At 38.0% G+C, this 12846-nt stretch overlaps 2 protein-coding genes across 2 annotated transcripts in view; both read right to left on the reverse strand.

Annotated features, from left to right (window-relative positions):
- Positions 1-2863: 2863 nt before the first annotated feature.
- The window catches only part of LOC104106434 (F-box protein At5g03100-like), a 121677-nt gene continuing 111694 nt past the window's right edge, over positions 2864-12846 (reverse strand). The window contains exon 3 of the mRNA XM_070192299.1: positions 2864-3355. Coding sequence (XP_070048400.1) covers positions 3029-3355 — 327 coding nt within the window. The 3' untranslated portion in view covers positions 2864-3028. The remainder of the gene's footprint in view (positions 3356-12846) is intronic.
- LOC104106439 (F-box protein At5g03100-like) lies at positions 6258-10545 on the reverse strand. Its single transcript, XM_009614988.4, has 3 exons — positions 9519-10545; positions 8884-9048; positions 6258-6816 (listed from the first exon to the last, which is right to left on the reverse strand). Exons 1-3 carry the CDS (start codon positions 10491-10493, stop codon positions 6508-6510), a joined length of 1449 nt encoding a protein of 482 aa, XP_009613283.1. The 5' UTR covers positions 10494-10545; the 3' UTR covers positions 6258-6507.

The following is a 12846-nucleotide window of genomic DNA, read 5'->3' on the forward strand; positions in this document are numbered from 1 at the left end:
AATCCCAATTGATCATCTTCGACCCTGATTTTCGATTGATACCGATTGTGTATATCCGCCCAAGTTATTGCAGCGTATTCGATCAAGTTTTGTTTCAGCCGACGTGATGCTGTCGAACTCAGTCCGTTCAACTCTTGGGTGAAAGCTTGTACGGCCCAGTCATCTGTGACTGGTGGCAAATCCATGCGTTCCATTTGAAACCGGGATACGTATTCCCTCAGTATTTCGTCACCCCTTTGTTTTACTTTGAATAGATCCGATTTCCTCGTTGCGACCTTTATGGCACCAGCATGTACTTTTACGAACGAATCTGCTAACATGGCAAAAGAATCGATAGAATTCGGTGGCAAGTTGTGATACCAGATCATTGCTCCTTTTGCGAGGGTCTCTCCGAACTTTTTCAATAATACGGACTCGATCTCATCGTCTTCCAAATCGTTGCCTTTGATGGCACATGTATAGGAGGTGAGATGTTCGTTAGGATCGGTCGTACCGTTATGTTTGGGAATTACGGGTATACGGAACTTTTTTGGGATCGGTTTCGGGGCCGCGCTCGATGGAAAAGGCTTTTGTATGAATTTCTTCGAATCCAGCCCTTTCATCATGGGCGGAGCCCCCGGGATCTGGTCGATCCTAGCATCATATGTTTCGAATTTTTTGTCGTTGGCTTCGACTCGTTTTGTGAGTTCCTTGAGCAGTTTAGCAATTTCAGGAGCGGTTCCTGATTCTCACTCGTTCGATTTCACTGTGTTGGGTTCCATTCTGGGGGTTACTTCTCGAAGAAGTGGATTGGAGTTTGGATTACTTTGCATATGAGTTTGGCTCTGCAACTGAGCTATCGCTACTTGTTGGGCTTGTAGCATTTCGAAAATAATACGCAAGCTGACCCCGATTTCCCCACGTGTTGTGGGTGTCTCGGGCTATGGGTCGAGCGCCACCCTGAACGTTTCTTTCCTGCTCGGAACGCTGATTCGCTTCTAGAGCTATTCGTGAATTGATATCTACTGGTACTTCGGCTCGAATTTCGGGTTCCTCGATTCGAGCCTCGTTGCCGTTGTTGGGTAGCCTTTCGGTCACGGGCACCAAGTTATTGGTTTCATCCTGAAGGCCGGCTTCGAGGTCGATTGGCAGAGCCATTGCTGGTATGAAGTTGTAAGCTGGAGTGTACTGTATATTTGTATCAAATAATCACTTGTTATCCTTAGCCCCACGGTGGGCGCCAAACTGTTTACCCGAAAAATCGGATAACGTTGAATTTATGTATGGTTCTAAGGGTAAGTAGATTCCTTTGATGTGAAGATAACAATACACGTATTTATGGTACAAAAATAGAAAATGATGAACAAAGATACTTAGTGAGTTTTAGAAAGATAAACACAATGAATTCTTAATTCCAGGGAAGATGTCTTCTATTACAATCTATCTTGCATTTTATAGCCAAGGATCACTAATTTATCTATAGCAACATGATGGAATAATATTACTAGTGGAGGACCCATGATGGTGTGTCTCCTCCTTAATTCCCGCCAAGATTCTCTCCTTTGGTGCGGTTGTAACAACTTTTTGTCTGTGAGCTCGATACCGACTCGAGCTCGGTGTCGGATCGGAACCTCGGCCTTGGTTTCGAGCTAGGTGATCACTTTCGGGCATCGATGTTCAGGACCTGTATCGGTCGATGTTACCTCGGTCGATTCGAACGCCCCGAGCTCGACGCCCCCATCTCGGAATTCGTTCGGGTTCTCCATGAAGATACCCCTTGACTGAAATGCCATCCTCGATCGATCTTCATGATCGAGGATCGGTTTTAACCGTATACAATATAAGTGAGAGGTAAGCAGCTGTAGATCAACATGGCTGCTTGTTCTCTTTAGATGATACACTTCAAATTCAATTCATAACGTGATCAATTTGGTCTAATATTCTGCAATCTCTCAACCCATTTTTATAACATCAGCGATATAAGCAAAAAGATATCCTTAATCATCTTGATTGCAGATATTGAATATACGTTGTCAAAAGAAGAGAAAAATGCATTACTGCAAATGAACCATCAAAAGGAAATCTTGTATGGCAGTTTGATTAATACCAAGCAATCACCATTGAAATAAACAACTCTCCCAGAACATTCAAGTTGCATTAACAAACCTTTTGAACTAGGATTAGTAGTCTTTAAAAAAATCTGCAGCCAAAAGACTCAACCTTGTGAGATAGAAAAGATGAATTTTGTCTATTTTTCACGATCCAAGCCCATGACACGTATTGTCCGCTTTGGGCCTAGGCCCATACGAATTTGTCTTTTTGGGCTACGCCATATCGCGTACCATGCGAACTTGTATCATGCCTTATAAAGCTTTTTACTTTCCTCTCTCAATTCCGATGTGGGATTCGCCTAAGTAACATGTGCACCCCTTCTCCAGAAGCTTGTCAGCCTAGAAGTCTGCCAATCCTGCTTGACCCGCCCTCGTCAACCCGCCAGTAAAATGCAGAAAATGAATATTATTGGCCGAGCAGTAAGACCATGCCGGTGAGTGCAAAAACTATGCACAACTCAGGCTACTCCTGAATGCAAAGTCTATCACAGCAATAAACTTTTCAGTTTACACCAAAAAGCAACTAAATTCAAACGCTTATTTTTTAGTTAAAAGTGACTTCTGCTTTTCTTTCAAAACACATGCTATTTCTTTCCTTTTGTGATACCCAAAGCATACCTGCTGGCACTAGGTTCCACTGCTATCGTTCCTTCCTAAGGTCTTTAACCGTCCAAGTAGATAAATATTTCTTCCACCAATTAAAAATAACATACAGAAGCAGAAACAAGTCCGTGGACAGTAATGAATCTTGAAATACTATTCTTGCAAAATGATTTTCAACCTTAAATTTTCATAGTATAAAAGCAATCAATTCAGCAATATGAATATTCATAACAAAATATTTAGAGCAAGCTTTCTTACATGACGATCAGAGAATAAACACACTTTTACTTGCGCATGAAGAACTATAACAACTCCTTGGATACTGACAAATGTAATCAATACAAAGAGGGGCCATAAGAAAAGACAACTGAAGCGTGAGGAGAGGATCTTGGAAAGTTCAGGAGCTCCTGTTCCAGTTTAACACAATCCTGAGACACATAGCCTTTGCATCCGACAGCAATGATGAACTTTTCTAGCACTGTTGCATTCTCGAGCAAATACTTTATCAACGGCAGTACAAACTTGTTTTCACTTAATGGTCCAACCATGTTAATGAACTTGATGGTCTTCATTTTTAGCAATGAGCAGTTAAAATTATGTATTTTCTCAAACCTCTTGCAATGTTCATCCTTATTCTTGTACCATGGCAGCACGTACTGGTGCTGTAAGAAAGAATCCGCTAATATTAACCAGTTATTCTCTTTAGATGGAAGTATAAAAGCCAAGGAATTGATTGTGGATAAAACAAAAAAGTGATGAATTTCTAGATTCAAGGAACATGTCAAGTGCTTCACAAATGTTACAAAGTAATATAAGAACATGAATTTCCTTACAAATGTTACAAAGGAAATGTTCCTAGAAGAAAATGAGTATATTAATAATATAAAGCAAGTTCAATCAAGCACTTAATGACTAAAGAAAGTCCATATTTACAAATGCATTTCATTTAGCCCGCAAATTGCAATATGCTACAGGGCAGAGCAGGAAGCATGGACAGCCAGGAAAGAGAAGAGGAACTGAATTAAAGACATACAAACAAGTACATTGCCAACCATTAACCTAGATACATTGCCATGAGACCAAATACTCATATCGTCTCAAACTTGGATTTTCAGCTTTCTCTTCTGTTTTACATGTCCACACATGTTTAAAATACATGAAGTTCTAATTTGTAATGTAGAGGTTTTCTGGATTTCAATTCAATTTGGTTGCTGGTGCAGGTACTTCTTTCAAGATGCCCTAAGACAGGTTTCCAGAAAACTGTTATTTCTAGTAAAGCTGAAAGGAACATAATGTTGAGATTAAAAATCTATGATGTTGGCATATAATACCAACGCCAACATGTTGGAACAACCAATATCTTGTTTATCTATAATGGTGACAACTTCATTTTGGGTCCTACAAGAAGTAAGGAAGTTATCATTCATGATTAGAAAGACTACACTGGCCCACAACCCCACACTGCTCATCACACTTCCCGGCCAATCTTCCTATACAAGTATACATGGCCAATCAAATTGCACCAGTTAATGAAACCAAGGGCATAAAGTTTTCTAGTAAACAACAACCCCTAACCTTGTGCTAGCATTATTTTGGTTGGAAAGAAGCTTTAAACTCTTTATCAGGAAGTGGACCATCTAACCTTGTGCTGAATTGTCTCCTACAAGGACAGTAAGAGGCTCTAGATTCGGAAGACATCCATCCAGTGTTGCGCACTAATGAAGACATCCAAGCCTCAGCTTCTTCTCATTGATGATACTTCTTCCATCCCATTATATATAACGGCATTTGACTGGACATGAAGTTCCAGATGTTAATTTGACTTTATATAATGGAACCGTAACAAACCATTAAAATAATGGTTGAAAAGTTAGTACGAACAAGAACATCACATCAAAGTTTAAAATTCGAATAGTAAAAATATTTTGAATTCATGAAGTGTGTAGAATAATATTATTACAGGAATAATGAATGCCTTGGGACATTCCAAGATGGAATAAGTTATACAAATAGGGATGGAGGGAGAAAACAACTCTATGATTATTTCATCTATGCATAGCTTATATCAAAGGTTACCATAATATGACTGAATAACATTTTCTGTTCTTACACTTTGTTGTATGTTTTTGTTTAGAAGGAACTTTCTGAAGCAGAGAAAACAATCCAATACAACAACAACAAACCCAGTGAAATCCCACATGTGGGGTCTGGGGAGGGTAGTGTGTACGCAGTCCTTACCCCTACCCAGAGAAAGCAGAGAGGTTGTTTCCGGTAGACTCTCGCCTCAAAAAAAGATGCAAAGGTAAAGAGGAAAAAAAGGCTCAGGAAAGGTAAAAAGCAGGGAATAACAATAAGCAGCAGAGAAAACAATCCAATGATGCAAAAAATTTACTAGCAGCAAATGAAATGGAACAATCAAGCAGTTTCTATTTCCTTAAACAAATGAAAAAGAGCAGACAAATGATCAAGCTGTATACTGACATTTCGAACATTAATACATATGCAGAAACATGGCAGAAATTGTCAGGAAAATTTCTAAGGGATGCCATATATAGAAGCTTGACTTCAGCTACAAAAAAGTAAATGAAGAACAAACATTTCTTCTAGCAAGCCGTATGCAAAAGACAACTTAGACAGATCGATAAAGGTAATACCTGTTTGAAAATAGTGCTTTTTCCTGAACTTTCAAGTCCAAGTAAAAGTAGCTTCTGAACCTTTTTTTTGCTCTAAATAATTTGTAACAGTGGTACAATTTCTAGGTACATCCCTCTCTCCATTGGCTGACCATGAGGTATGGGCAACGATAGCAGGCAGCAGATAAACCGCGTTGACGTCTCTATAACAAACACAATTGGATATTTAATAAACGACTAGCCTGACTAACAAAGTCAAAAGTTCCACCTAAATCAACTTCTTTTAATACCTTTTCCCTATGTCACCCCAAATATTGTTGTCCTTCCTCGTACTGACCGTCATTATATACCCCAGAGTGAGTGTCACGAGGGCATTGCACATTTGCAAGGTGAACTAAAGGGTAAGAATGATTCGTTGCAGAAGAGCTGATGAGAATATGTAAAACGTTCCATTTTAACGAGAGAAGAATCATTTAGCCAAGATTAGCTGAATGTGACATAGACAAATGCACAATTTGCCAAGTAAACCATCTCATATCAGCATCACAATTGATGGTAATTTGTTTTTCCTAATCTTCATATAGGTTCTCGTAAGAAGACATGCTCAATACCCATATCCTTGGCAAACTCAAGCTTTCTCTTAATGGATTTCTCATCATCATATCCGACCCAAGTTGTACTCAACAGTTAGCACTTAGCATTGTCTTAATTCTATAAGTTATTGCTAATGCAGGATCTTCATGTGGCTGGAATTCATGGCATTCAGCTCATCATACCTCGAAGTACTAGTCTATTGCAGTTCATTTTCAAAAAAAGAAATCCAAAATTCTGCCCTTTTCTTATGTTTGTGTAGTTGTGTTAGTAACATAGGCCAATAAAAACAAACCCTTGGTCACGTAATGATTCATGAAATACTACTTTCAACCTTAAATTTTCATAGTGTAAAAACATGATTATGATTCTGCAATATGAATAGAAGTTTACATAACATTTAGAGCAAGATTTCTTACATGATGATCAGAGAATAAACACACTGTTTCTTAGACATGAAGAACTGTTAACAACTCCTTGGATACTGACAAGTAAAATCCTAACCATGTCTACCAGCAACAAAACAGTTTCAAAATGAAAAAACAGTTGTTAAGTACGTCGCAATCAATACAAACAAGAGGGCACAAAGATCATCCAGAAGAAAAGACAACTGAAGCGTGCAAAGATGATCTTGGAAAGCTTAGGAACTCCTGTTCCACTTTAACATAATCCCGAGGCACATCACTCCCTTTGAATTTGGCAACAATGACCAATTTTTCTAGCACTGTTGCATTCTTGAGCAAATATTTGACCAATCGAAGTACAAGATTATTTCCACTTAGTGGTCCATGAAAGTTAATGATCTTGATGGTCTTTAGGTGTAGCAATGAGCAGTTAACATTATGTGTCTCAACACTCCTGCTCTGTTGAACCTCATTTGTGTAACTTAGCAGCCGGTCCTGCAGGAAAATTCCGCTATATTAACCAGTTATTCTCCTAAGATGGAGTAGAAAGTCAAGGAGTTAATTGTGGATAAAATTAAAAAGGAGATTAGTTTTTAGATTCAAGGAATATGTCACGTGCTTAGCAAATGTTACAAAGTGGTACATGCAAACAACAAATAGAATGTCAGAAAGCTTCATTGAAGCTGATCCTTCATCTCCTCGCATGAAGGCGAGTACTACTACCCCTTGTTAAACATCTTTACCTACAACTACAACAAAGTTGACTGTAGAACTGGACAACTCAGAGAACTGATAGTAATTTGATGAAGTTTCTGTCAAAGCTACTCAAGCTGAACTATTTCCTTGAGGAAAATAAATTGAGAGCAGATCTAGCAAAGAGAAATGATCAACTTTTAAGACTAAAAAGCAGATCCTGAAATCCTTGCAAAGTAGCATTCCAACTTTCAAATGAAGAGTTCAGAATTTGAACTACGCATTCCCTGGAGAAATTTCTTTGACCACATTGAGAAATACTCACCCTGATGGGTAAAACTAAACACATATGGCGGCTGCAGACAAACAAAATCACTGAAGCATTTGCACTTCCTTATAGACCCAAGTGGTGTCTTGAACATGGTATTAGAAACATTTGGGTGGAAGCCAATTCTTTACTTATTTTAAATGCTGTCAAGGAAGTCGCAAAACCTTCTTGGCACTATGAACCTACTATTGAAGAGATTAAAGAGCTGATTCAAGGTAAAGAAGTCAAGGTGTGGCTGATTCTTTAGTGGGATAGAGCCACCTATTGGACGCAGATAAGAAGTTTTTCAGCTTTCACTCACTACCAAGAGAAGCTAGAGAAAAATGATGATAACAGAGCAATACAAACAATGCAAATAATGCTTTACTATCCCACAACACAGAGAGAAGTTGCAACTGTATGTTTGACAAAGTTAGATAAAAGGTTCTGTCTATTCATAACAGTTTCAGCTATAAATTCAAACACATAGCAACACAAAAATGCAAATAATTCTTGTTTTCTTCAAAGAAGGGAGAACAAACTGAAAGTCTTGAGCTTAAAGACACAGCAAAATGATGCGAACAGAGCTGAACTAAAATAATTTCTAAATTCCCATTAATTCCAACCCAATGAAAACATATACTAATATTCTCCACAGCTCACAATAAGGCAAAAGGTTGAAATCTTCAAGGGACACATTGTTACAGAGAAGCCAGAGGTGTGGCTGATTCTTTAGCTGGATACAGTCATCTATTGGACCCATAGAAGAAAATTTTCAGCTTTAACTAAACATCAAGAGAAGCTAGGGGGCACTTAAGGGTTGATAAGTGGCAGCCCCTTTCATCCTGAATTCATAAGAAAGCCCAAAGCTTACCTCCAATAATCCAACAAGATGAACTTCCCCCTAAGATCTTCTGTAAGCTCACATGTCACTTGAGAATAGTCCTCACTTTTACCTGTTTAGTTCTTTGGGAAGCAGTGTACAGGGGAACAACTCTCTCCACACGTAAGAAGCTATTGTTGTAAAGCTCATCAAGCACTGAGGCTAGTTGTGTTTCATATTGTAAATCCTTCTATAAAGAAAGACTCTTTTTGCTTACACATCAGAGGTTATATCCTATACTTTTGTCACAGATTGGAGAATCCTCAATCTTCAAATATACCACTACAACAACAACAACATGCCCAGTATAATCCCACAAGTGGGGTCTGGGGAGGGTAATGTGTATGCAGACCTTACCCCTACCCGGAGAGATAGAGAGGTTGTTTCCGATAGACCCTCGGCTCAAGAAAGTGTGGAGAGGAAGAGAAGGGAGAAGAAGAAGAAGAAGAAATAGGGGGGAAGAAAGAAACAAGAAGGAGACAAAGGACGATAAGGCAAAGGGGGGAAATCTTCAAATATACCACTAAGGTGGTTCAATTTTTTTATTTTTTTTAAGACGAGTGATTTTTCACCTAAAGTACTAAAGATAAGAAATATACTTATATATCGCCCTCTTCTTCCACTAATAGTTGTTTGATAAAAATGAAGTAACAAGAATAAAGGTCTAACCGAAACTTACTATCGTTTCGTAATTGGCCCAGTCAATGACCAACGTCTCAAGCTCCGATGAACTCTGTAGAATGCTGTAAATTCCAGGCAAGTGTTCCAAGGCTGCAATAAGTTTTAAGTATTTCCAGCTTGAAGGTGGAGATTGCCACCCTTTCAGCTCCAGTATGGAAAGCCACTAATAAACCAAATAGATAAACCACAATATGTCAAAACAAGGAAATGCAGCACATCTAATAAATGACATGCGAAATGTTGAATAATTCATAAAAACAGCTTGGATTATACGACAGTGTTTTGCCACAAGCACATCAAAGTGTTCAAGGTTGGTTTGGAAATCTAGTTTGATTTTTAAACACTTGGAGAAATCCATTCACATGATTTAAAGAGTATGATCACTGTAAATCAATCCAAATTTTAAATGTTTTCTGTGCATTCCAAACTCTTTATTCTCACAGTTCATCATAAAAGATTTTGTTCAATAGCCATTTTCCAGCAAGATTGGCAACGAGATTTTTATTCTTCAGTAATTAAAAATTTAGTTATCAGATTATCCTAAGTAGTGGCATAGTTATTAATGTTACTAAACTGATGAATTAATAGCAGAAAGAAAATCTGAATTTTGAATAATACAGAGTATGAATAAACCTTGATGCACCAGGGACCCAATTCAACATTCTCGACGTGGGAAACGCTAAGAAGAAATTCCTTCAAATATCTACACTCCTTCTCCAATTTCTCTTCTTCATCTTCAAATTCAACAAAATCAACATTTAAATTAAGGACTGCAGTGACAAGTGAAGCCACATTGCTATGCTGCAAGCGTATCTCATCGTATAAGAACCCCGAAAGTACCAAATTTTGAACATACGGGGCAAATATTTCGAGTGAAGGGATATTTTCATCGTGCCACTGGGTATATTCATTAATTTCATCATTTAATATGATCAAATTTCTCAGCTTCACGGAGCGGATTACCAAACGACGAATGCCCAAAACATTATCCAGTTCCAAGCTCTCCAATTTAGGGCAACCTAATATTATTTTTTCCATGACACAGTCCGTCAATTTCAGGTGCCCAATTGAAAGAGAAACGAGACTGCTCCAGTTCACACTACCAGAAGGGTTTAACCCGCAGTTTCCCAAAACCAAATTCCTTAACGACGTATTCTTATACGCAAACTGAGGAAACTTATACACGTAATCTGGAAAATTGATAATGCAAAATTTAAGTGTGAACTCTTCAACATTAGCAACCTTAGTTGCAAAATGTACCCAAAAATCCACATCTTTAACAAGATACTCTTTGTATTTAACGGGGAAAACCCTAAATGCTTTGATTTTCTCGCAAGACCTCCAATAATGAAGCTCTCTATTGATGGAAGCTACGAAAGCAAGAATTTTCTTTTTGGTTTTTTCATCATAGGGGTAATCGGGGACGCCGAAATTGAGTGAAACTGCAACGGACTTCCAAAGAAACCGCCATCTCTGAGATAATACGCTGGTCCTCACAACTTCTTTTCCCTCCGGCAACATAGAGAGGATGTAAAGTAGAATTGCATCGGGCAAATCACTGAGTCGGTCTCGATCTCCTCTCTCCATGATTTTGCTCTGCATTTCCATGGAGTTTGAAGAGCAATGAGTAGAGACGAAGAATGTAACTGTATATTTACAGTTGCAGAGGGCAATTTCGGAAGAAATTAAAAAATAGCGAGATTTATAGATGTAAATCGAAAATGGGAAAATTTCAGCAACTTAGTTACTGCTTTACAATTTTATAGCTCATATTTTAATTTACAACCAACTAGCTTAAAAATAATAGATTAAGATTTAATATCCAACTCCATTCTAGAAATTACTATTTAATTTTTTAAAAAAATTGCTTAACCTTTTAAGTTAATTTTTAAATTAGTAATTGTGACTCAAATATTAGTTCAACAAAACAAATCCATTTGGATGGTAAAAATTAAATTTTTAACAAGCTTAAACATGTGGGTTTAAATTTTGAATTTGATTTTGTGAGAAATTTGGAGTGGGTGTTATTTAGACTTGTCAGAAATAGTATAAGGGGGTTGTATATAAAATTTAAAGTCATTTAATGGAGATTTGGACTGATTTTGAATAAGAATTCCAACTTAAAATCGTGGAAGAAGTTCGTCTACAGACGCTTGTATAAAGGTGTATAATAGTGTATAGAATGTGTTTATATACTCATATACACTATTATACAATATTATTTAGTTCTAAAATTTAACTCAAATCACTTCAAATTTAAATTTTGAACTCCTTTTGATATTTTCAATCAATTGGAATAACACTCAATCCAAACAACTAACAAACTCAAAAAATCCTATTTTCGAAAGCAAAGCTTTGAACGGCCTTCAATTGTGAACTTCTACTCTTCAATTTTCTTACATTGCAACCAAGTGACACAGGGTAAGAAGCAGCAATGGCGGACGGCCCCTTGAAGCATATGTAGAAGATGTGAGAAGAAGAAAGAGTGAAAGCAATGGTTATGAGAACACATATTTAACTCCATACCTTTTAGAAGCAATGGTTGTGAGAACACATATTTAACTCCATACCTTTTAGAAGCAATGGTTGTAAGAACACAAGTTTTTAATTTGCTAGTGCTTTCAAAATATGTACAATATGGGCTAGGTGGGATAAAACTTAAAAACATGGGCCATTTTTTGTTATGGTGTGAGGTCATGTGTATTTTTTTGTAATTCTTTCATTGAAAAATAGTCATAGTGCGAAAAGTAATCGCAATTTAGTCACTTTTCATGTAAAGATAAATCAGAACAAAAATACTATTCAAAATTCGAAAAATATTCTAGCATAATATACTGGAGTTACAACATAATATACTTGAGTCCCAACATAATATACTGGACTTCCAATATAATAGACTGGTCCATCATAATACGTTGGAAGTTCATACACCGGTACTCCAATATCCAGTATATTATGTTGGAATTTTTTGTATGTTGGAGTTCGAGCTAATATGTTGGAAGTTCATACACAAGTGTAACAATCTCCAAAAGGGCTGAGTGTCGACCCTTGATGCAACCCCATCATAACCGAAAAATGGTCTGAGTCTCCACTCACCGTCCTCACTCGAATCTTTACTCCATCATACATATCTTTAATCAACCTCACGTAAGCAACAGGTACACCTCTAGCCTCCAAACATCTCCACAAAATCTCCCTCGAAACTTTATCGTACGCCCTTTCTAAGCCGATAAACACCATATGCAAGTCCTTCTTTATTTTCCTATACTGCTCCATCAATCTCCTAACAAGGTGGATGACTTCTGTTGTCGAACGCCCCAACATAAACCTAAACTGATTCTCGGAAATACACACACTCATCCTCACCTTTAGCTTTACCACTCTCTCCTAGACTTTCATAGTATGGCTAAGCAGCTTGATACCCCGATAGTTATTGCAATTTTGGATATCACCCTTGTTCTTGTATATAGGAACCATCGTGCTCCACCTCCACTCTTCGGGCATCTTATTCGTTCTAAAAGTTACATTAAATAACCTAGTGAGCCACTCCAAGCCTGCCTTGCCCGCGCTCTTCCAAAACTCCACTGGGATTTCATCTGGCCCGGTCACTTTGTCCCTGCTCATCTTACACATAGCCCCCTCAACTTCATCAGCTCTAATCCGCCTACAATACCCAAAGTCACAACGACTCCCGGAGAGTTTCAAATCACCCAGTACAATGCTCATGTCCCCATCCTCGTTCAAGAGACTTTGAAAGTAGGTCTGTCATCTCCGACTGATAAGCCCCTCATCCAACAAAACTCTACCTTATTCGTCCTTGATGCACTTCACTTGGTCCAAATCATGCGCCTTCCTTTCTCGCGCCTTGGCTAACCTGAACAATCTCTTATCTCCACCTCGGCCCTCGAGTTCCTCGTACAAATGACTAAAAGCTGCAGTCATGGCCACCGTAACTGCTAGC

This window comes from Nicotiana tomentosiformis, chromosome 12, assembly GCF_000390325.3.
Source record: "Nicotiana tomentosiformis chromosome 12, ASM39032v3, whole genome shotgun sequence".
NCBI lineage: Eukaryota > Viridiplantae > Streptophyta > Magnoliopsida > Solanales > Solanaceae > Nicotiana > Nicotiana tomentosiformis.